Source organism: Styela clava, chromosome 2 (assembly GCF_964204865.1).
Source record: "Styela clava chromosome 2, kaStyClav1.hap1.2, whole genome shotgun sequence".
NCBI lineage: Eukaryota > Metazoa > Chordata > Ascidiacea > Stolidobranchia > Styelidae > Styela > Styela clava.
Genome location: NC_135251.1, coordinates 18,980,938 through 19,007,793, shown reverse-complemented (window position 1 = coordinate 19,007,793; position 26,856 = coordinate 18,980,938). Strand labels below are relative to the sequence as shown.

The 26,856-nt window shown below is 33.3% G+C and overlaps 1 protein-coding gene across 1 annotated transcript; it reads right to left on the bottom strand.

Moving 5' to 3' along the window:
* Positions 1 to 1,134: 1,134 nt before the first annotated feature.
* Positions 1,135 to 26,256, bottom strand: LOC120335262 (membrane-bound glycerophospholipid O-acyltransferase 2-like). Its single transcript, XM_039402747.2, has 16 exons — positions 25,918 to 26,256; positions 23,822 to 23,961; positions 22,278 to 22,355; positions 21,561 to 21,662; positions 17,471 to 17,526; positions 16,816 to 16,870; positions 15,383 to 15,509; positions 14,639 to 14,674; positions 13,895 to 13,985; positions 12,889 to 12,990; positions 10,348 to 10,454; positions 9,334 to 9,398; positions 8,622 to 8,757; positions 6,785 to 6,936; positions 6,104 to 6,246; positions 1,135 to 4,642 (listed from the first exon to the last, which is right to left on the bottom strand). Exons 1-16 carry the CDS (start codon positions 25,984 to 25,986, stop codon positions 4,554 to 4,556), a joined length of 1,548 nt encoding a protein of 515 aa, XP_039258681.2. The 5' UTR covers positions 25,987 to 26,256; the 3' UTR covers positions 1,135 to 4,553.
* Between the last annotated feature and the right edge of the window lie 600 nt (positions 26,257 to 26,856).

The following is a 26,856-nucleotide window of genomic DNA, read 5'->3' as shown; positions in this document are numbered from 1 at the left end:
AGATTTACGATAACTTGACACGTTCAGTGATATTTTGCCATCTACATTCTGACACTCCTCGACCGTATTTCGTCACCCCTAATCTGACACCACCACCGACCGTATTTCGTCACCCCTAACCTGAGACCACGCAACAACCGTATTTCGTCACCCCCAATCTGACACGCACCGACCGTATTTTGCCACCCCTAACTTGACTCGACGACCCTATTTCGTCACGCCCATTTTGACACACAACGACCGCATTTCGTCACCCCTATACTTGCTTTAAATGTATTAGACGTCCAATATCACTGTATTATCGATCTAAAAAGTAAAAAGATAATTGTGGTAAATTAAGTTCGAATACAAAACCACTTTTAACTATGATAGATAGATATTTTTCATAAAATTGCCGGAATATACGCTATGTTTGGTATTATATAGGTCCAGTTCAAAACGTGATGCTACTATTCTAACATGCGGAAATCAAATCATTAAGGTTTCCTCGCAGCGACGGTATTTTTTCACCACTAACCTGACACCACTCAACGACTGTTTTTGTCACCCTAAATCTGACACGCACTGACCGTATTTCGTCACCCCTAACTTGACTCGACGACCCTATTTCGTCACCCCCAATTTGATACGAAACGACCGCATTTCGTCAGCCCTATTTTGACACCCCCAATATGACTTCTATGCTGCCAACCCCTCTCTTTGGTGAGGGTTGCTTCAGTAGCGCTACTTGTCAGTTGCCGTTCTCAGTTTTTAATTTTTTTCCTCTCTGCAAAGATTGCTACCAAATTTTTTATGCTTAGTTTAAAATCCAAGTTGAACCCCTCCAAATACTGCTGGGTTTCGTTTCTTGACACAATGAACGCCCAGCCTTGTTCTCTGCAAAGAGGATAGAATTTACATACTTTTCCTGGGGGAGAGGAAAACCGATAACCGACTTGATCATATGGCGAAACACGGCCTCTCGTCCGGTTACCAGTCCATTTCAGGTATGAGATTACAGGATTAGTTAGCCGGTTATTTGTTTCAGATGCGAAGTAGGCCCTAACCGACCAGCGGTTACGTGCAGTGGCAGGCAAATTCCCAACGCTTAGATCAGCCTTTGCCCTTCACATTCAAAAAAAATCACAGAAAAAATCTTGAAGACTAGATTTATTGAGAAGGATTAAGAATAGCTCAAGTAGTACCAATAATAATCAGTAAACATCTCTCCATAAACAATAGTATCATTGGCAGAAAATGAAGCCACAAATAAGCAAGAACATAAATTCTAGGCATTCCAACACTAAATAGCTCAATGTACAATTTAATACACTGTAAAAGGTTGAAACATAGAAGGCTTCGACGGGTAAAAAAAAGCAAGGCACAAAATGAATATTCATAAAATAGGAAACATGATTCACTGCGAATAGGTACTTAGAGAATGAATAATCAAAACATTTTACTGAACGGTGCACTTTTCGAGATATTCAAAACTGTAAAAATATCAATCTGCCGTTGTAGTAAACAAATGCAATTATTGATACCGAGTAAAGAATAATCCGTAATTCATAGGACATTGCCAAATATGGATGCGTTTCATGTTTGAGTCTCGGAAAAGAAAAGTAATATGTGGGCTTTAGCCAGAAATTTTAAAAGGGGATTCTGATTTTCTAATTGCCAAGTTAGACCGTTACAGCTAGCAGGTTGGGCCGGAGGCCAGAAACATGGGTTTTATTAAGTGTCTTGAGTGTCTAAAAAAACGTTTCATGCTACGAAAAATTGTTATGTATGATATAAAAAATGCTTTTTTTACTTTTTAAAAGAATGGGTTCCGATCCTCATCCCCGGCCCCTGGCTACTGCATGTAATACCAAATTTTTAAAAATTGTTATTTTGAATTAGGGTTTCCTTAATATCTAAAAAAAAAATTGTGTTAAGAGCTTATGAATGTTCATGATTCAAATTAATCTCGGACAAGAAATGATGAAATGCCAAAGATCGGATTTCCAGCAACTTTAGCTCATAATTTCATAATCAAAAAAGGAAGATAAATTGACATTTGTTTCAACAAAATCAATGATCAGTATAGAGAAAATAATACCAATCCTAAGATTTTTACGAGAAAATGATGCAGATAACTGGTTGAAAGTTGACACAGATTAGAAATTGTAATATGGATTGCCATTTTATTACCTAATTAAACAGGGGGAAATAGAAAGCAGACTTAAGACTTTAAATAAACATAATTCACTTTTAAAATTATAAGCATGCAAAAAAGTCCATCCAGTCGGAAAAAAAATAAAAATAATTAACCACCACAAAAGCAATGGTATTATATTGAAAATAATTAATGATAAATAATACAATTGCATACAAACATAACTTGTGCCGAGATAAGGATACACCTATGTAGTGATCATGCATGATAGGATATAAAAATTATTTTTTAGTCTACTATTCAATCTCATGAAGTAATGAATTTGTCGATATACTTTCTTGATTATGAAGTTATTAATAATGGTTATAAAACAATTATTTAAAAAAAAAACTGCGAAAAATTTTTCTAGTGTGATAGATGCAAAAAAACAAATAAAAAATACTCAACTATTATCTATAAACACGGGATACAAAAAGTTAGTATTTTGGACCAGTTTGGGTAGCAAAGATTGATTATAAAAACGACAGTCAGAAACAAAAAAAAAAAAAAGATTGACTTTCGAGATAGGTAGAGTTCGATGGTCAAAAAGCTTCAGTGATCATTGTAATCACAATCTTTCTGAATATACAGAAGGCTTCCGATTTCGAAAAATGGTAAAATTATGATGGCGTCAATTATAAAGATAATCATCTTCACTTTTTCACCATTTATTATCATAATATATGAATACTGTACGTTAATATAATATTTATAGTTAATCAATTATCAGTACTACAAATCAGGATGTAAAAACAATGGTTCCCAATATGGGTTCGATTAACCCCATAAACTGAATAAGTTGTTTTTATGGATTCCACCAAGACCAAGTCACTCACTCTTCCACACACTTAATTTTGCGGTATGTCGTCAAACGTAGTAAATTCCAAAATTCAGTTCGTAAAAAAATAATATTCGATATACCGGTATATAGATTCAGATATCCCCAAAAAATCAAATCGAAATTAGTCATATTCAATATTATATGAATCTAAAAATAAATTAGTAAGCCTTTATTATCATCATTTTGAGCAATTTAAGTTTCAAAATGTAACCAAAAAAGGACATTTAATTTTCAGAAAACTATAAAACCAATCAAATCATTGTCAATCTTAGATTTCTTACATTTCCACTCATTGGATAATAATTGACTTTTTAATGACCTTTGCCGAACATGATCAATTTAGAATAAATTGTAATCCATATTCGTCATATTATTTTAGAATTTATTCGGATTAGTAGGTTTTAGTCATCTGTGGTGCTCAGGTGGGTAGAGTGCACAATGAATCTTACTGGAATCGAGTAATATGAAATGGATTGGGAACCACTGGTGATGAGTGTGGACCTATTACAGACATCAGCTAAAGTATACAAAGCTTCATAATCTATGTTTTGTCAAACTCATATATATATAATATAGTGATCACATCTAAAGAAATTACATAAGGCAATTTATTCTAAGCATAATTTTGGCAACTGCAAGAGCAGAAAGAAAAAAGTTAGGAAAAAGTACCGTCACATGATTAAACAAGACTCTTACCAATATAAAGTCCATATAGGAAGGATAGAAACATTTCACAATCAATTGTGTGATATAGTGATATGGCGTTGTTTGAACCTGATTAAAACTAAAAAGTGATGTCATAATCAACAAGACGTCAGCTGCTGGTGAAATGAATTGTCAGGAAATTGTGTGAGACAGCTCGAATAACATTTTCAAACTACCGCTCTAGTCAAGAAAAATTCATCCTGTATATTAGGATTTTCTCACATGATTAGGCAATTTGGAACAGGATAACCGAAATTAGAAAACAACAACAAACAATACAGGAATCTGTATGATGCATGTTATTCAAGTATAAAATAATGCAAAACAGAAGGGCCTGTAATATTATTTCTGCTTTTTATATGAAACACCATATGGGACAAAGTCTTGTAAAATCATACACTTTAAAGATGGTAATTCTTATGTCATAATGTGGTGGTATTTGAATAAAATAAACAAAAGAATTAGTAACATTAAGTGTTGATAACAAAGAACGGATAAAAACTGCCAATACTTGGACAAAATCAACAACACTGGTGACCTCCACCCGAAATTCAAACAAATTTTTGGTAAATTTTAAAAAGTGAATGCATGTAACTAGGAAAAGAAGCAAAAAAAAAAGTAATAAAATATAATGTTTAGACAGAAAAATGTTTTACTCTCAATTCAATGGCACACTAAGAACTATTACAGTTCTTCAATGAAAATTTGTCAAATTGACGTTTGTGTTAGATGGCCACTCAATTAACAATCTCGATGTTAAAAAAAACAGCAATAAGATAAAACGGCTGCCCGGATACTAAACGGATAGTTTAGTTCAGTAAAACGGCATTTCTATCTATGATGCAGACCATCTCTTGTATTATTGGTATCTGTTGCCAATCCTTCTCCCATTTCCCTCCAAACATGTCCGTTTAGATTGTCTGCAGAAAAAACATTATTTGAAACGTATCAGAATTCTACTGATAGGTACCGATTTTCTTAATTTAACATATTCGAGTTGTGAGATCTAAATGATATACGAGTCTATCATAACTGTTTTAAAAAACTCTATACTACAAGCAATTCAAATGTAAGGAAAGATTTTGAAATGACCAAATTTTGCTCACACGTAAGATAAATTCTAGTGCCGTCAGTGCAGAATTTTCATATTAATCCTGATAGGGAAGCAATAAGAAAAATTAACATTGATCTTATGGCGAAGCACAGCCTATCTCACTTAGTTATCAGTCCTGTTCGGGTATAGGAATAGTTACATAGTTGAGAATTGCAGATGAATGACGAGGAAAGGCGTAATGAGAGACCAGTGTTTATGCAAAACACTCTACGTCAGTGGTTCTCAACCTTTTAATGACCGCGTACCACTTCACTGTTTTTTACTATGGCCGCGTACCACCGACAAAGCTTCTTTTTTGGCGTGGGGAAAAAACACAAGAAACATGCTATGTGTGTATTTCATAATGTGGCACTACATTCTTTGTGGCGTAACACGCAAAACGAACAAAAACATTCCCATATCGCTTCATTTAAGGTGAGCAATAGCGGGCGAGGGCGACCTCTAAAGACAAGAACCGATAGCGCACCAGAGCTATGGACGTTCCCCCGACCATTGACCCCAGAAAAATTACTCTTATACTTTACTATTGCAAACTTTATGCTTATTCTGAGAGTGTTTTGGTGTGTTGGCGCATATAAACTGGTTTACGTGTTTAAAACCATAATTTTTATTAAAATTAATCAACCATGTGCCGTTTGCAGGTACTGATATAGCTAAGTTTAGCCTTGTCCATCGCAGCATTTGCGGGATTCAATTTCGATCACTGCAACTAAAGTAAAGCTCCGCGGAAGACATAATGACAATTAAGTTAATTAATTCACTATTATTTTCTTGAAACACAACTAAAAACTGACAAATATCACCCAAAACTAAAAAAACGAGGCAATGTTTGCAACCATGCTAGAATATCTGTTTGAGTGACAGAAGTGTCTGAGCGGCTGAGTGCAGAAATTGCAATTGTTATACGTGTTGCGTCATTATTGACTTATTGTTGATTGGTTATAGTTACGGAAATAAACAGGGAAACTGATGCTTGGGGAAACATCTATAAACGCTGTTCAGCAAATACATACAGTAAGGAACATAAAGCGTTGCTGGCATATTTTAGCCAGCTGGAAGGTTAATTGTTGCAATAATTCAACTCTTCTCGCGTACCACTTAAAAAGCTCCCGCGTACCACTAGTGGAACGCGTACCACAGGTTGAGAACCACTGCTCTACGTCAAAGAGGAGTTCGCAATCATTTTTGCTTTTGCGCATGTTATTCACTGATCTCAAATTTTTCAATTATTTCCTGGAAATTGCAAAATAACAAATAAAACCTGTACCCAAATAAGGGTTCTTTTTCAGCTTTCCATTTATTCCAACAGATTCAGTATGTCCATTTAATTCTTCTCTACCTTTTCTTCTCGACTTTGGCAACAGAAATATTAGAACAAAACAGAAGATATGACCACAAAAATAACAAGACCTGCAATCAACAAAATAATAAATGTATTCATTCGTGTTCATATAACTGATTTATCTACAGTGTAAACTTAATTTCAAAATCATGGAGTAATGGAATTTTTTAACTTCTTATTAAATTAGGATTTCATCTCTCTGAAGCAATGGGTTGGTGCCTATCTATGTGGATATTGTAAGTCAGTGTCTAGCTCAGGCTGGTATTGTGATTATAGTAAAGAATCACAGGTTAATATTTTCATATATTCCTGGGGGGAGAGAAAGGTAGTGGATGAGACAACTCAACCACATGAAGAATCACGATCTTGTTCAATTACCAGATCATGTCAATTATGGGATTAGTTAACTAACCGGTTATTTGTATCTCATACATGAACATGATATAGGAGGAAGCCGTAACTGCAACTGTTATGTAACAATAGAAGACTACTTGATGCAATTTCACAAGCTGCAGTTTATTTATTTTCTGAACCAAATTTAGCGAACATGAGTGATTTTTTAGAAGATCATCCAGAAGATCATAAAAGTAAACAAAATCCACTTACGTGTAAAACCTGAAAGATGCTTCAAATTCGAGAGTAACAAATGGAATTACAATATATGAGATGGCGAGCTGTGTTGCAAACCAAGTAAATATTCCATAAATCACTTTCAAATTTTCACTAGTCTGAAATAATGGACGAATTGTGGAACGAAACTGAAAAAAAAAAGTTTGGACATTTATTTTAAAAAGTGGAAAATGACAATGATACAATATTGTCAAATATGGTACAGGGTAACCTCATAAAACAATTTGTCGATTGGGGCATATTCTAGAGAGAAAATAACTTTTGTGCAACGCATGATAGATTACTGAAACTCCATTACTGAATCATACACAAACAGGAGTTCAAGTGTTACATTTTTTTTTTTATTAATGTAATTGAGAAATTTATTCGTCATGTTTGGGTAACCCTGTATATATCAAATAAATCTTCTAAAAAATAGTCAAAAATCAAAATCCAACCTTTTTTAAAAAAAGATCTTAAATCAACAGTAAATAAGTAAAATCTAACATCAAGTACAAATTTATTAGCAAATATGTTATAAATTAGAAAATACCTAAAACAAAACTATTAAGCGTGCTCTATGCATTTTCTCTGTGACCAACCAACCCTGATGTGTAATGCAGACCCAACTAGGGCTGTCCAAGCGAACCAAATATTCGAAATCGAATCGCAAATTATTCAAATCATTTTTCAGCTAATTTTCGAATCGCTAAAATTAGGTACATAAAGCGAAAACAACCTTTGCAGGCAGGAAGTTTTTCATCGGGCAAGCGGCGGCGCTTCGAGTTTAGACCACTCTCGCTCCCGGCTTAATTGGTTTCCCGAAATTTCTCTCTCCTTCATTTTGTGATAAACATGTCATTCCTAATGCCCGGTGGCACATGTTTAGCCATTTCATGCATGGTGATTATAACTTAAAAGTTATAATCGGTAATGACGTTTTTGAGAGAGAACAAGGAGAAAAGGGCAATTTAGAAAACGATAGTTCTATAAATAGAATCGATTTGAAGCTGTTGAGTTAGTTATCATAGTAAGATGGTACAGGCAACTCAAAGCTGAAACGGGTACTGTGGGATCCTTATGATGGTAATACCTTCTTTCAATGGAATTTGTAATTTCCCATGATGGCAATGCTGTATTACCCATCTATATACCAAGACAATTAATTGCACTATTGAATGTTGGCAACAATATTATAGTCATCAAATAATATTGTCATCGAACTAGCTTCAAATTTGTTACTTGCAATTTTGAATTTGAGCAACAGTTTTATCTATATTAATGGTTGGTATCATTTTGCTGAAAATTACACAAAAAAACATGAGACTAGTGATAATAGGATTAAAATAGCATCTACAGGCTTTACATGCCCTATTAAAACTTAATCCATTAGAATTGAGAGAGCAATTTTTAAATTGTGCAATTTTTACTCTTAATTAACACTCAACAGTTTTCGAAACCCAAATTTTGGAGTCCTCCAATTTTTTTGACCAGTTTATACAAGCGTGTGATCTCCTTTCATAAATCTGAAAACATTGTATTGCAAAATACCAGCAGTAAGTCAAATGTGACTGCACATACGTTACCACAACATCAAAGGGCAGGCGTTTATAGTATAATAGAGACAGATTTAGGATTGCGCAATAATATTCGATTATTCGGTTCGATTCAGCGAAAATATTCGATTCGAATCGAAAAATTATTCGATTTTGGACAGCCCTAGACCCAACCAAGTTTAGTATTTCAACCACAAAGCATTTTGTCACCCTTATTAAATAATGAACTTAAAATGCAAGTTTTTTGTGAAAAATCCCCAAAGAGGCCATCCTCTTACCTTTCTCTGAGTGAGTGTTATGATATGTCCAGAGAAGAATGTCATGTAATATCCAGGAAAGAATCCATGCCACATAGCAGATAATAAAAATGTTAACTGCGTTCTGTATGCTGATGGTGCTCGGTCGTAACATACTCTAGAAAATTATATAAAAGAGTGGTTCCAGTGCATCAGAATTCATTTTTGGGAGTATAAAGTTAGTAACATACAAACTAGAATATCGGTTAGAAACCCAAGACTTATCGATCGAAGGTTAGGGGATCCTCCAAAACAGTGGTCTTACTCCATAGTGACACCGTGTGTCCCATCACTAATGAATTAATAACTCGCTAATTATAAGACATAATCCATCCAAAATCAATAGGCTTCTGATCTGAGCTATGATGAATGCACATGCAAAATATGGAGCAGATTCAACCTCGCTTTCGTGAGATATCGCGTGCATCTAACACACAGCTAAACAGACAGACAAATACCTATCAACACCGATCTTAAGATCGATAAGTAATAATGGATATATTATATCATTAGTATAAAGGCCTTTCAGTCTTTGAGGTAGCATAAAACAATTTGAAATAGAAGTTTGATTTTCAGTCACCCTCATCCAATACTTTTGCATGGGCCCAATAAACAATATACTGTCCCTATAAATCAAAACTTTTTGAACACCCTTATCAACATCTATTTTAATTTTGAAGAGTCCAAGTAATACCTTCTTAGCCACTTCACAGTCATCATATTCCAGTTGTCAATATAAAGTTTGAAACTTGTAGCCATCTGAAATATATATATGTATATTACGGTATTGACATAATGAGTAACATTTGACAATTCAAAGTGGAATATATATTTTTATTGTAACTTCAGTAATCGCTTAGTATTTAATCGCTGAATGCCTTAACTTGGTTAATCGCCACCGCCTCAGATAATTACCAAAAAGCATATTCAGTTGCTGAATGCCTAACCTTACTTAATCTTCACTGCCTCAACTTATATAATCGCCACTGCCTTACTGAATCATCAAAAAGCATATTTAATCGCTGAATGCTTTGACTTACTTAATCGTGACGGTCTTACATAATCGTCAAAAAGCATATTCAATTGCCAAATGTTTAACTTACTCTATCGCCAAAAAGCCTATTTATTCGGTAAATGTCTAGCTTACTTAATCACCAATGCCTTACTCAGTCGCCAAAAAGCATAACAGCCTACACAAAACCCAATTTCACGGACATCACCCATAAATTGCATTATCAATCAACCACTCAATATTTGATAGGATGTTTCCCCGCCCCCTAACCTTGGAAAATTCTCCCTATACTTTACTTTGCCAAAATTTGTTATGTTTTTTTTTTTAATTTATTTTGGAGTTGGCGCTTAAAAACTGGTTTATATGTTCAAATTCATCATTTTTAATTAAAATTATTTACCAACTGTGTCTAAAAACGAATTTTAGCCTGGTCTATCGCAGCGATTGGGCGGACTTATTTTCAATTATTGTGACTAAACTAAAGCTCCTTGGGAGACATAATGAAAATTGATTTACTATTTTTTGGAAACACAACTGAAAACTGAAAAATAGCTCGCAAAACCAAATTGCAATTGTTATTAAGTTATTGCTGATTGATTATTGTTGAGGAAATAAACAACGAAATCCCTACTCTGGGGAACATCCATACTGAGCCGCACATAACATTTATTCAGAGATTGATGTCATCCACTTTACCTCAATGCCAAAAAAATCAATGTTTGAAAACTTATTCCATCGTGGTTTTCCATTATTTTCATCATAACCATTGAATCCGAGTCCTGCTGTATTACAAACTGAGTCAGCTGAAAAACAAAGAATTATTATCTTACTACGAGAAATGATAAATTTACCAACAACGAGAAATGGAATTTATATTCCTTGAACTAGAAAATAATACCTCTATGAACTGAGGTAATTTTAAATTTGGTATGAACTAAATCAGCATTTCTCAACCTAGTTTCTTTCATTGCTTGATAAGGTTATTTTAAAGGGTGTTTTCACTTTGTTGAGCATGAATTCTCGGAATCTAATAGGATTCGGAATCTACCAATCAATATAACACTATAAATACCGCTGGAATAAAAAACAGGGGAGTCATGATTGCTAAAAGCCTCTGGAAGAGGCCACAGGCTATATATGGTTTAGAAACCACTGGTATGAACAAAAAAAATTGAATCTAAAGAACGAATCCGACTTTCAATCTGAGATTCGCTGTGCAATATGAAATCTTGCACTAGATATTAAACAGCTGGTTGCCAATAATCACGGGCAGCCGTCATATTAGATGATTATATGAAAAAAATTTGCTAATTTCGTTTTACAATAAATGACAATCTGACATTCGCTGTGCAATATAAAATCTTGCACTAGATATTAAACAGCTGGTTGCCAATAATCACGGGCAGCCGTCATATTAGATGATTATATGAAAAAAATTTGCTAATTTCGTTTTACAATAAATGAGCACCATAAAGTTCATTGGGAGTACAAGCTTCAACGGTTAATAAGAGGACAAAAATTGTTTTGCTGCTCCATGACTGATATAATTGGATAGAGGATAATATAAGTAAATTATCATTAAAGAGGCATACTGTCTGACCTCATTAAAAACTCTTACGGAGTTAACCACAGGGAAATGTGGGGGATTACTGGAAGCACATTTTGAACTTTTAACCCAGGAGTGAAAATCAATTTCAAATCAAGTTAATACCACATGTACATTGGATGCTTGATGCTTCCATAGGGTATTTTTACACAATGGCTCTGTACGAAGTACCACTGATACGTAACGTCTACCATATTTTGGTAGAATCTTTCCAATTCGGCATCACCTACCCATCTTATTACATGCAGGGGGAGGGAGGTAGGTTGGCATGGATTTTGAATCAAATTTAAAATCATAGTAGAAAAAATGTTCTATATTTTAACACAAGCCACAGAGTCATTGTTACCAAAATAGGGGTGATATTGTTGAAAAAAACACAACACAATTTTTAAAACTTTTAAGCAGGTGACAAAAGGCCCTAGCAGTCATACATCACAGATTAAACATCTCTAGGATTAATCCCATTCTGTCCATCTCATACATGGTTAAATAAATTTGCGTAGGTAAAGCTGAAGCGGAAAGACTCTTCGGTCCATACATGTAGTTGCATATTAGTGGTTTCTGACATAGGGCCTTGTTCTGGGTAAAAGGCGTGAATACGAGTCTCATAGAAATCTTCTAAAGAGAAATTCTCATAAATAATTGCAAATTGGCTGTTTCAGAATTTACATTATGTCTATCATTTGCCTGACCATCTGATGCAAAATTGGCATATATTTTTTAATGGAAATATTCCTTCTAAAATCATATATTTACTAACCATACTATTAAATATAACCAATTTTAATAATCGGATCACCACTGTTTCCATGTAAAGCCAATTGATATTCATAACAAGAGGAAAAAAAAAAAATTCAAATTCAACAACAAGGCTGCTAGAGATGAAAGGACTGTTGGCATCTGATGTGTTGTTATTTGTCGGTTTTCGATTCTTTGGGGAATTGAAGGAACTTATGGAATTCAAGCGACATGATCTGCTATATTCAGCTGTTGGCAAATGACTGAGCAACAATATTGATGATTCAGCAATTATTAGCTACTCTTTGCCCGACTTTTAAGAGGCTTAAATAACAAATGAAGAAGTGAGATTCAAGATTGCATAAAGCTTTGTGTCAGAAAGAATTTGAAATGAATACTTTTCAGAAGCATATATTCTAAAATCTAAATTATTCCTGAAATCAAGAATATACAGAATTGAAGAAAAGAAATTCCGAATTCATTCATATATTTAACCCTGATCAGTTCACATCTCTACAAAAAACACAACATTTGAATTAATATATTCCCCAAAACATGGGAAATAAACAAACATAAAATTCACGAAAAACGAATTATGTCATTTCATTTGAAAATGAAACCATCGTCCATCAAAATAAACAGTTCAACCCGGCACAGACATCATTATGACAATAGCAATACAAATGCATAATAATGATGGCTTCTAAGTAAGCACCCTGAGGCAAAATAACTCTAGTTTATGATGAATGGAGCACTAATAATAAACTTGGCAACAGATCTCCATGCAGTGGAAAAAAGATAGAAACATTAAATAAAGTTAATACAAATTGGAAATACTAGGAAAACAATATAATTTAACCGCCTTTTTGAAAATAACAATGCAACCTACTTACCCAGGAACCATGCAACATAATATTTTGTTCGAGCAAAAAACAATGACATTTGCAAAAAAATTAATTTTTCTATCCATCCTGTGTTTTGCATGTATTCCACATCTAAAAATAAAAAGTGCAGTCATAAGCAAGCCTATTATAACTTACATTATCAGGCAACTTTTCAAACTCACATACAAATCACAATGCATTGGGCATTAAAGTACTGCAAAGAATTTTCTTACAATATATGCACATTTTAACCAATTCAATGTATGAGCTTGTTTTAGTGCGGATAAACTATCAAAGCAGCGGATTGTCGATATACCCAGTCATATTTCGGACCTCCAGAAGTATGCGCACCAAGATGGCACACAACCTGAACATAGTATGTGTGTACCGATTAGGATTCAGGTTGTGCGACATCTTGGTGCCCATCCTTCTGGAGCACCAATATTTCTCTCTCAGTTAATTTTGATAGATTTGATTAGTTTTGTGTCATGTTCTCACCGAAGTGGGTCAGTGGCCTAGTGATTAGAAACATAACACCAAGCTATGGTGGCACTGCAGTTTAAAATGTCGAGTTTGAATCCCCTGCCAACCACCACATTACTCAGGGTATAGTAAATTGGGTATGTAATGCCAAGCTGAAGATTCCTGCTTCTTCAATTTTTCATTACGCTCTCTCAATATTTTTTAGAAAATGGGTTGATATTTCATACCAAACTAAAAATCATCTTGAAATTATCAAGAACCACCGACTTACACAATAGAGATATTGGGTTGAAAAAAAATAAGTTTATCGAATTTTTCAATTTCAGTTTGAAATTTTCCAGCTACCTCAGTTTACCTTCTTATTATGGATTAAATTGTAAAATTGGCATTGAAACACTAAGTTAGTATTTCAACTTGCAGATTGAGAACATAGCCATGAGAATTTATGAAATATGATTATATGACAATTAACATTTGTGAGTGTTCAACTGAGTCAAAAGGAATTTCAAGTAACAAACAAAACCTGTCTTACCTGTGTTTCTCAAGTACGGAAATGCCGAACAACCATATATGAAGAAGGCTGCCATGATAATGCCAAAAATAAGCTTCTTCAGTGCGCTGGCCTGAGTTAAATAAATAAACAAAGAAATGAGTGAGAGGAAACATATGACTAACGTGACTCAGGAATGAGATCAAACTTTACATAATCTGTGATTCCAAATTTTGATTTACATGGGAAATATATAAAAATGAGCAGAATACGAAAAATAGCAAAGCTAATGAATAAAATATTAAGAATAAGTGTATTGCTCTAATTTTAGTGAACATGGAGTCTTTAATAGAGATAAAAAATCAAACAAACTAAACAACTTTGACTTTGTTCTATGGTTCAACAACCATATAGAATATATGATAATGTAATTATGCACAAAAAATATATTGCCGTGGTCGATTATAAATGTATTTCTTACAGTGACGGACAGTGCTTAACGATAAATATCAGGCAAAGGTATTTTTAAGTATGTAAACACAGACAAATAAAGAAGAAATTGTTTGCATAAATAAATACCGGTAATATAAATTCATTAAAATTCAAATGTGACCTCTCTTGCCAACCTCAGCCTATATCTCAATAATTCATAAAACCAGCTAACAAATTTGGGAAAGCAGTTATGGTATTGTTTTTAAAACGCCCTGAGAACACCTATGCTTGCTTATTAATAATATAATACTATTTATAATAGGAAAATAATAGAAAAGAAAAAATAGAACAAACCAAATATGGTGGATGAACATTGGATGGCTTTTCATCCTGAAAGAGAAAATAAAAGTCAAATAAAGATTATTGTGTGGCCGTGGTGACCTGGTGGTAAATAAAGTGTTAGACATAGCCGTGATGTCATCGCCAAATAAAATCTGAGATACTAAATCCCATGCTTACATAAGATGTAACAAATTGGGTCGGAACTGCCTCCAGTACTACTATGAGCAATTAAGGTAGCTTAAATTAATTTTTTGAAACTGAAACTGAATTTTCTCATTTTTTATACAAGAACGTCGTCGAGTCGTAAATCAATAACTGATGACCTTGACAAGTTCATTTTCAAGTATGCTAGTTTGTTTTGAGCTAATATTACACCAGTGATCACTCACAAGCAACTAAGTGATAGAAGTATACTAGATATCACACTCCTGATTGCCCTGAGCAGAGCCTTCTAGCGCAAAATACAAATCTTCCAACACTGAAAATCTCAAAGCAAGTGCGATTTTTTTAAACACTAATTAAAATAAAACAAACCTAGTTTAGATATAGGTTGAGAACAGACTTCATAACAAAATAGGGATTGTGAAAGGACTGGATGAACACCAGTTATACTTTCATGTCTCTGGAACTTTAAACAGTCAGGATATTTCCATACCTGGCCCAAAGAAAAATGGTATTGTTTGCCATTCAAATAAGAAATCATCTTTCCTTTACTATTTAATAGATATAAGAATATGAAAAAAGGCTTATACATACGTCTTTTAATTTGTAATTTGTTCCATTTATAAAAGAAATATAATCTTGGTAGAAAACAAACGGTCCAGCTAGTACGCTCGTGAACATAAAACAATAGCTGAAGTATTCCAGAAAACTTGGAAACTTTCTAAAAAAAGGAAAAAAAAAAAAAATAATGGCACATACATACAATTGGAACAATGGTCATCATATTTAAAAAAGATGAATTGTAATTACGGGGTTGCTGATGAGAACGAAAACGGCAGAAAAGATATAGTAAGGAAGAACAGAGGTAGTTTACTGTAACTTACAAATAATAATTTAAAAACTCCCTTTTTTTAGCGTATAAGTTGAGGATATTTCATTCTCACTAGCGCTAAGGTTAATTTTTTGTCTACTCTAGTTGTCTCTTTTTTGATCATTTTAGAACCCCACAACTTTAAATCCTTCACCGAAAATGTCTTAAAATCAAAGGTTTAATGTATCCTATACGCAAATTCAGTGTAATATTACAAGAAAGGTGAAATTTAGCACTATAAACGGTGATTATTTGCTTCATATTATACTGTTGAGACAACATGATAGTATAATTACAGCTAAGACATTGTTTTACCATAAATATAGACTAGCCTATCTAAAAATATAACCTAGACCAGGGGTGGGCAACTTCTCTAGTCGGCGGGCCGGATGTGGAAAAATGAAGTCCTCGGTGGGCCGGATAATTACATGAATGTTTACAACGATCTCTGCTTTGACCTTGTATGTATGTATGTTTATTTGTCTCGTAAAAGCAACAAAAGCGTAGATAAATTATCATTACTGAAGACGGGATGTATGCACAAGACCACACTGGCCTGAAACACGATTTATTGTTATACCTTATATTGTTTGCTTAAAAAGTGTGCTAACGCATTGTTTGTTCACTAAGGCAATTGTTTATTTCACAGCTCGCATTGACAGTGCGGTGAGAGTAGAGCGATCGGCAACTTTCAGGAATGATGCGTCGGACCACATTACAAAGTGTAGTTGGATACAGTCAGCGGGCCGGTCAAAATCTCGTCGCGGGCCGTATGTTGCCCACCTCTGAACTAGACTATCAAGCTATAGTCTATAATCAATATAGCTTTCTAGATGTTAAACAATGGAACAGTTAATAATTTTTCAAGTAGGGGCGTAGCCAGAAGAGAGAAGCGGGGGAGGGGGTGGCTGAACCCGCTAGCTGAATCGGTCTAACTTGGCAATTAGAAATCCTAGTAACCCCAATTAAAAACTTCCTGGCTACAATCTTGCTTTCAAATAACATTGGAGTGTTTTATTCTGACTATTCCTCCCTTATTATCACATCATTCAAAGACTAGCCGCATTTAAAGCACAGCCAATTTTATGATATTTGTTTAAAACGCATTTCCCATCTGACGAGTAATATTAAATCATTGTATTTATAAACAACTCACTTAACAGCATATTTCTTTTGGTCTTCGCTTAAATCTTTAGGATTTTTATGAAGACCTGTAAAAGTTGAAACATAAATATATAAAAATTCACCTAATAATTATATAATATATTTAATTTTACATTTATTTTATGCATACATGTTACACGACACAGTTGATTATGATTTATAAGACATTTTAGCGTACAAAAATAATGTCTAGTTTGATGGACGAGACAAATAATAAATCTATACTTTTGATCACATTCTTAAATAATTTTTTAATTTTGAATATGGATTATCAAATTTACTCAAAGTTTGAGCATGTTGAAAGAACATGTAAAATTCAATCTATATTTAAAGAGTTAGAATTTAGAAAAGCATAAATGATGAGATAACCCAATAACTATATTTTAAATATTTCAGAACTCAAAAACAACTCAAAACTTTTGGTTACACTGTGGGTCTCTGATTGCTCAAAATGATATTTTTCCAAATGAAACCATTGTAAATTATTTCTAAAATCGTGGATTTAAAATATTTTATATAATTAATTCCAACTACATTCAATTTGACAACCAATCGATTCGTTTTTTTGGACATCCCTCTTTTTAATCTGACCCGGGATGAAAATATTCCAGATATTATAAAACAATATAGCCTATTGAAATACATACCATCATGAATATTAAATGCAATTGATGTTATCCTTTGGGTAAGAATCATGTTCGGACTGTAATTAGAGAACAGTGGATAAATACATTATTTTCACAAAAATATTATGTTGAATATAATTTACAAACGAACAGACTTACAATGCGACATTCTAGCTACCGGTAATATATAGATCATAATTATGTGCATTCGACTTTTCTTTCAGTCATTTTCAGTAATATAATATTGATAGGAGTTAGGTGGCCTAGCCAAAGTGTTTTGTGCTTTGAAGGCTAAATTTTCTCAAAGGGAGGTAACACGTACTCAATCAACTCAATGAATCAATCTCTAAGGAAAATTACAGATGGCCACTGAAATCAGAAAGTCTTAATAGGCAAAATTCTTATTAACGAAGTAAAACTTAATTGAGTTTTGTCACTATTGTCACTTGGAATTGCATAAATTGAGTCTCATTTCTCTTCAGCAGAAAGAGTGGAGTAAAGACAGAGGAGAATATCTCGTAGAAAAAGTAAAATGTAGAAAAAATAAAACATAAAGATCCCAGTTTTTTTTACACTATTTTTAAAAAGCATATCACGAAATGGCACATACTAAATTGTAAATCAAAAATATGCAATAACCGGTACTATTTTCAAGTTATTCCTATTCAACAACCTGCCAATAACATCATAAAACAAATTTACACATTGACGTCAAAAAACTCAGATGATCTTCGAAATTAGTAAAACCTCAAAGCAATCAAACTCAGCAATAAAGATAAATATTTAATGACATCAGAAAAAAATTGAAAACTTTTAATAAATATTTGTAGTAAGTTCATGTCACCAGGGATGGCCATTTCCGAATACTAAACTATTCCGAATACATTCTAAAATAATGTTTTCGAATCTGGAATTCCGAATACATTCTAAAATCGAAAATAACACATTTTTGTTTAGTTTATTAAAACCCAGTAAATTAGGAAATAAGCTTCAATAAAAATATCAGAATAGCGCCACAAACCAACAATATATGTACACAAGATAATTGATAGTTTATTGCTATCAATAAAAAATAATAGCAACTTGTGACACAGTCAGTTTATTAAAATTATTCACTTTGTACAAATGACCATATGAAAAGATAGCCAAGGAGTTGTCTGACGCTTTCTGGTACCATGATATTATGATAATAGTCAAGTCTGTTGACAAAAATACTACTTGTATTCAGATAATTGTGTATATTTTCTGAGAGTAATAAAATTTACTGAAACAAGCAACAACAATCGAAAATCCATTATGCCTTTACAAATTCTAATATTTAAGCATAGAGTATTCTACTACCTACCAGTATATTTGTATATTAATTTATGTGAACCATATTGTTATTATGTGTAACATATTGTTGTGTTTGAAATTAGAAATAAATTAGTAGAGGATAAATGATTTCAGCGTATAATGATCATCCTGTTACGTAAAATATTCAATCAATGACAACTACGAGTTTCTAAAATATCTTTATATATTAATTTAATGTGTCCAACGTAACTCGCGGTTGCTTCTTCTTACGTCAAAATAAAACATTACTATTCGGTCCACGGCGATCTGTGACCTAAAAGTACGAGATAAACTGCCTGATGTATTTAATTTTAATACTTATTTTTGCAATCTTGCCAACTCGTTATTGCCGTTAGAAAAAGCTCAAATAATGATATGAAAACCTGTTAAGTGTAGAGTATAATTCATTTCATACAATGAATATAAATATAAAGTTTAGCAGTAAATTGAAAATACGTATTCATCGCCGCGATTATGCTACCTGTTAAAAGAGTCGACTTTTACAACAAATAATATAACAATATATTTTTCTGTTGTGCAAAGTGATGAATTCGTGACCGATACGGGCATATTTAAAATGTCTTGCTTCATTATTAATTTAATTGTCTTCAATTTAACCTGCGGTTGCGTCGACAAAATAAAATCCTCACCACTCTTATATACCATTGCAATCCGCGGTCATAAAAATAAAAACGTGTGGTAAACTGCCGGATTGAATAATGTTTTGATCCATATTTTGCGAATTCGGCAAATATTTAGATGTACTTGTTAACAGTGACTCCGCTCAATCGAAATGCTGCCATTCTGATTATTTTTAGATAAAACCGTTCAAAAAATCCATAAATCTGCTGTAACATTTCAGAGTAAAATTTATTTCATCACAATAAAATTGATTGAATATACTTTAAGATTGATTATTTTATATACCGGTACATCCTCAAACCCCGGGAAAAAGTCGCGTTTTAAACCTCGTATCATGTTAACACGAAAATATTTGACGGCAATTTAAAGTAATGGATAATCAGGCAAATCTCGCCCTCAATTCGTGACGATATGTTTCTAAACGCCGACCAAACATAATGTGTGCCAGAGGCACACGAAATTTTGCGGGTTTTACTGCCTAGAAGAGCGTTTTTTTAATTTTCGCGGGCCTCAATAAATTTATATTGTTTACGGTTTTATTTTCAGTATTTTAAATTGCCGCTTTTCAATCAAAAAGTTGCGTTGTCTTTAGAAACTCGCCGCCGATGAACGAATTTAACAGATTCCAAGGCCGTGCGCGTACAAAAATAAAATAATTGTCATCGTTATCGTGGAACAAATTTGTGGAAAATTTTCGTTTTAGAGAAAATAACACAAACGTAAAGGCGTTTACGGCCTAAATAACAAGTTACGCTGATGAGCGATGAAAACAATCACGCGCAAGTTTTTATCGAGAATGTTTTCATTCAACGGAAACGTCTTCAAAGCGGCGTCGAAAATGTGTGACGTCACACAAATATCCGATATTCTTATGAACGCTAATTCCGATATTCGAATAACGAGATATTCGAATACATTCGAATACTTTATTCGAATTGGCCATCCCTGCATGTCACACTCATGTTATAAATATATCTATTTATGGATACAATCATATTATGTGCCAAGGGTTCCAAAATATTGCATTTTAAAATGAATTTTGTAACTTCCAGTGTTGTTATAAAACTCAAGATTTTAGAGTTCAGATTACCTTTGTGCAAAAAATTTGATGCATACGGGAATAATTACTTTAAACCCTTCATTGGGCTTAACATAGGTCCCAAGGTAACATAATCAATTACAAATCGAAAAAGAGATTTACGCTTGCGGTTGAACTAAGGTTTGGAAGATTAACTTGACAAGCTGATAAATAGACACAAAACTATAAAAAAAAATATATCTCCATGATACTCAAAATTTTTATTAAAGGCTTTGTTGGGCGTAAGATTTCTTTCGATGCTGAAAATGGGCACGAGAGAATGAAGGTTGAAAACCCGCTTTAAACTTCAATATGGGTCACCTTAACATTAAATTTCACTGCATTACAGTTACAGATCAAATTAATAGATTACATTAGAAAAAATTGCTGTGGGACCAATTTCACCTATTATAGTATTATGGTCCTGATGGTATGGATGCAAACAGTGAAAAATTGATATTTCGTTGCGGCTGACTTAGAGTGACCTGAAACATCACACGTCTATTTGCTTGTGATTGATCAAGTGAGACTAGGTGTGGTTATATGATTTGGCCAACCAGAAAAGCCCTTTCTTTTCCAAGTAAATACCGGTTGCTATTACCATCACTATGTAAATATTGAAACAAAAACTCGAACAATAGAAAAAAGAGAGCACAGAATAGAGAAAGGAGACTCGTAGTAGAGACTTCAATCTTTATTTCACAAAGTAAAAGTTGAATACGCCCACAAATAAATAATGTGTAATGAGATATGAGAATGAGATTTAGCATTTCTTAATGATTTCCACCAACAATACTATCAAATAGAATGTTTATTAACTATATGCATAAAACCTAACATATGAGGAATGAAAAGCTTAAAACTAGCTTAATGCAGTCTTGAAATAGAATTTTTGACTAAAAATTGTCTATCCCCGAAACATATTTTTTTGACATAGATAATAGCTTGTCTATATTTGCCATATTTGATTTTGCTCGATCATATCAAACCTAGGCCTATATATCTTTACAGAGCCATGAAAAAAATAATCAAAAAAGCCTCGACAAAACAACTTACCCTGTAAAGTCTGTGGAAGTTCTTCCTCCTTCCGAATTGAATGAAATTAATCGACGAAAATGAATTGTTGACAAAAACACCATTGAAAAAACAAACGTAACTCTAAACAAATAAGTGAACAGGGTAATGAAAAAAATAAAAAAATTGAAATAAAAAAATATTAATTCAGAAACTTAGGCATTAAAAAGCTAGTATCAAATCAATCACCAGTTGTCAGTTTTCTAATGCATAGTACGCTTGTATTCAATTGTAATTAAATAATTTTAACTATTCGGGATGACTCATAAATTTGTATTCGTTCTGCTTTTGTTTTCTTCAACCAAAACGTTCGATTGCCATTCTGACACATTCACACACACACACACACACAGGAAGTCAAAAGTTTCCTAATGCAGAGTTTGTAGTCAATCGTAACTGAATATTTTTAAAAAAATATCATGATCATATTTATGTTCAGCATAATATATGGCAAAATTTTTTCCTAACAAAAGTTCTCAACAAATACACAAAATCCAGATTCATACATATATCTTAGAAGTATCAAAAAATTTAGATCATTTTATTAATGCTGAATGCCAGGCTCCAAAAAGTAACTAAAAATAGTGATTCAACAATTCATTCATTTATCAGTGTATTAAAAAATGTGGTATGATTATTTTTGCCACTGATAAATTAATCAAATATTCAAAGTATGTACATATACACAAGTTAACTTACTTATATGCATATTTTGGATTCAAATACTTCAGTAACAAATATGTCACAACAGTGTCAGTGACCGAGGTTATCACATTCCTGAAATATACAAGCAGAAGTTAATCAAATGTAGCATACATTCATGATCTAAATAAAATTGGAATATTCGTAATATGGAGAAGGATACTAGTTTAGCCTACTTCATAGTTTCATTTTCATAAAAAGTTTAAAAATACCTATGGAATAATATAAATATAGGTTCCGTTATATTTCTACATGGTAAATATGATCACGATATTTTTTTAAAAATATTCAATTACGATTGACTACAAACTCTGCATTAGGAAACTTTTGACTTCCTGTGTGTGTGGGTGTGAATGTGTCAGAATGGCAATCAAAAGTTTTGATTGAAGAAAACAAAAGTAGAGCAAATACAAATTTATGACCCATCCCAAATAGTTAAAATTATTTACGGTAATTACGATTGAATACAAGCGTACTATGCATTAGAAAACTGACAACTAGTGATTGATAAGCATCATAAATTCATTTGACTTCCTGCATGTATGTGTGTGAATGTGTCAGAACGATAAATGCTTCAGTCCAAGAAAACAAAAGTAGAATCGATACAAATCTACACCCATCCCAAATAGTTTAAAATTATTCAATTGCAATTGAATACAAACGAACTATGCATTAGAAATCTGACATCTGGTGATTGATAAGCATTACAAATTAATTTGACTTCCTGCGTGTATGTGTGCGATGTGTGAATGTGTCAGAACAGCGATCAAACATTTTAAGAAACATCCAAGAAAACAAAAGTAAAATTGATACAAATCTATGACCCATCCCAATTAGTTAAATTTTTGATTTCAATTTCAAGTAATTTAATAAGTAAATGATAAGCAAACAAATATTAGCAAATTTTACTTCAAAAATATTAGAAAAACTCAGTAAAATGTGATTTTATTATGAATTTTATCCAAATCCAATAACTGGTATATAGCCGGCCTTATATCAAGTATATAAAAGCTCAACCAGGGGACGGACTTCTAGCCGAAAAAGTTATTTTCAAATCATACAAATGTTTTATTTGTTTTACTTTGGGTGATGTTATTTTGCTTCATGGAATTTTGTTAAAATATTTGACTACATATATATATATATATATATAGTCAAATATATGTACCAACAAAATATCACAGTTCAAACTATACTTTAATTACTAAACATAAAACATACTCTTCAATAACCTATTATTTTAGTTTACCATTGGTAATTAACTCTTTATTAACATGAATAGCTCTCACTCTCAAATAACACATATGGTTAGAATATGCATGCAATCACTTTTCTTGTTGTAGTCAAATTATGTGTCTGAGGAAGTGTGACCTTCGTCAGACGAGACATTACAGAAATATATTGTTTAATTGTAACAGACTGAACTTATCATAAAAGAAAGTGACATGGTAACAACAAAAGATTTAATAGAAATATTCTCAGAAGTCAGAATGACAATAAACTAGGCAAGTACATAGACTGGACTTCAGAAAAATACTCACCAACCCCATGCGAAATACAGAAGCCAGAGACCGAAACAACCCGATATTAATAATCTTGTATTTGTGTTTGTATGGTGTATTTTGTGACGGAATATGTAAGCGACAATAAATGACATCAAAATACAAACGACAAATGATATCTGAAAATAAATGTTAAAAAATTTCAGTGTAATTACATAGGCTATTCAATGTTCATTGTCAAAGAATAGTACAGGTGAACCAATTGAAAATACAAGAGAATTGAGGTTGCTATAAGATTTTCTATATAAGATTTTCACTCCTTTACACCAGGGACCCTTAGAGGTGATAGGGGCTGCTATTCTTCCTAAATCCTGTTCTCAGAATGTGACAATAATATTAATAAAATGAATATAAGCAAGTAAGATATGCAAGTTGCTAGATTTAATAATGTTGTCTCACAGTGTATAAACAGAGCATAATAAAAATTCCGAGTGAAAAACAATCCAATCTGGCAAAAAAAAATTGTTCAGTTATGTTGAAAATTATCTTGGAAGAATTCAACATTTAAGCCATCGTGATACAGCTGATTGTGCCCACTTATGTAATAGAGATCTTTTGGTTATCCAGGCAATAAGTATGGTGATAAAATGCAAAGAACTCAATATGGACTATCGAAGATAATGACAGACACATCACAAGAAATATAGTAAAATAAATATTTCATTACAACGGCAGGAACAATTAACAATTATTTCCGATGTTTAGGTAACTTTTAGCTTGTCAATCACTGTATGTATTTTAGATGTGGCAAGATTATTTGCAGTTTTCAGGTAATATGGACCCTTACTGGTGGAGTAAAGTCGCTTACCTACTATACAATCACAGCAAATTTGCGATCATTAAAACCATTAACATGAATAAAAGGCCCATTGAAAAAGTTAAGACTGGGTGTATAAACTTGATCACTTAATGCAATATCTGCCACAACTTTGTCACAAAATCTTAACAAGAACAACTGTGAACTTGGAAGTTCTTTTAGGAAGTTGTTAAAAATAAAGAAATGATATGGATGAGAAGTTGAAACTTGGCAAACGATCAGAGTAATATATCTTTTATTAATCTTTTAAGTTTCCTATATCTTTATTTAAAGGGAAAAAGAAGGGTTTTTTGATTTTGATTGATATCATTGGTCAGATATTTTTTATCTATAATTTTGCGACCACTATAATTTACAAAAATTATGAAATTGCGAGAGAGGGATAGTAACAACATTAAGATAGTACAGTAGTACTACAGTATGATGGTTCATGCTGCATTGAATCTAATTATATTATTGACTATTTTCTAACCCTGGGACATACAGACATATAAATTTATTATTAAGTCTGTAAGTGAATCGTGCACAGGTGTAAGATAAACTTCGGTCTAACTACGGTCAGGCGGTAGCTGACTACCAAGTGAAAATTATGGAATTAACATAGCTACCTAGTTCTGTAGTTTAAGTCTTTTGGCAGTTCGTGTCAATAAACAAAGTTGATGCCAAATTGGGTAAATGATCTTATGAATTTGATGAATTCAGGAATTGCAAATTGTACAAAAGTTTGGGTCTCGTGCAGTTTCCTACCCAACGTACTTCTAGTAGGCGTAGCATAACAATTTTTTGATATGCCAATCCTAACCCTCACCTGACTACGCCATCCAAAAATTACGTCACTACGACGTCACAATCACGTCATGGAGCTTGCCAAGTTCTCGTACGATCGCCCAAAATGGCATCGGCGCCAACGATAAAGAACTGACTAACGTCAGTGATCTCTCTCCTATCGGGATCGTTGCAACAAGAAAACGAGAGAAATGGCTGTTCGATTTCGGGTTCTCGTCTGTGCGTCTTGGATGACAGTTCGCATAGTTTGAAGGGCTCTATTACGTCACTGTGACGTCGTAGTGACGTAATTTTTGGATGGTGTGGTCAGGTGGGGGTTAGGATTGACACATGAAAAAATTGTTATGCTACGCCCACTAGAAGTACGGTATGTTAGGTACGAAACTACATGAGACCCGATTAACGGACACAAAAACATTCAGACATTAAAAGTAAATTGGAACAGTTAAAAGAAACACTTTAAACAACAGACCTGTTCCGTCCTAAGACCAGTAATTTCGCTGACGTGAGAAACTCCGAAAGAAATTGCGCTATGACCCATGATTCTTGGTTGCTACTTTACGATCTTCCTTCGAATCCTTGTAAATTCCAAATGTGATTGCGATATTCTTAAATTTATTCAATTTTCAATTCGATATAGAGTGTTATTCCTTCGCCTTTACCTCCATCCAAAACAGCCTGAACAACTGATACCCGCGATGCAATATTGAATTGACAGAGCAGCATCCAAAGGTCTGCAACCAAAAGCGCCTTTAACCGCTGAACCGCGTTTCCGCTGCATTTACAAAACAACCAACACCTCGAAGGGGCGTGCTTTGGCGGTTTATGGAGTCAATATTATTATATCCGGTTCAAATGGATATATATAAATATAAAATGTGCTCCTCTCTCGTTTTCGCGGGATCATTTGAAGCCTCTCTCGTTTTGACAATATGCTTCCAACTTTTCCGATGCGCGCAAACCATTTCTTATGGGACTTGACAAATATTAATTATTTGCGTCAATTATTTTGCATATTCGCATGTTCTTGATTCGTTTCTCATTATATACCAAACGCTAATATACCTCTGCCCACCATACGGTCTAATTTATGCTGTTATATGAATATGCGTAAGTCGTGGTTAATAATATGGCCAACGTATCAGTTAAAAGCAAAGGCGAAAAAAAGAATACCAGCCAAGATGGTTTATCGCAGTGTTTTTCAACCGGGGTGCCGCGGCACACCGGTGTGCCGTAAAATATTGTCAGGGGTGCCGTGGGAACTCAAAATGGCATTCGGAATTCGCGGATTTCACGCAATGACTGTGCACGGTTTTTATTCACAATTTGATACGTAAATAAAACAGCCACAATAGAAAAGTAAATTCAAGGAGGTCAACTATCGTCTTCATAAATATCCGCGTTCCGGCGT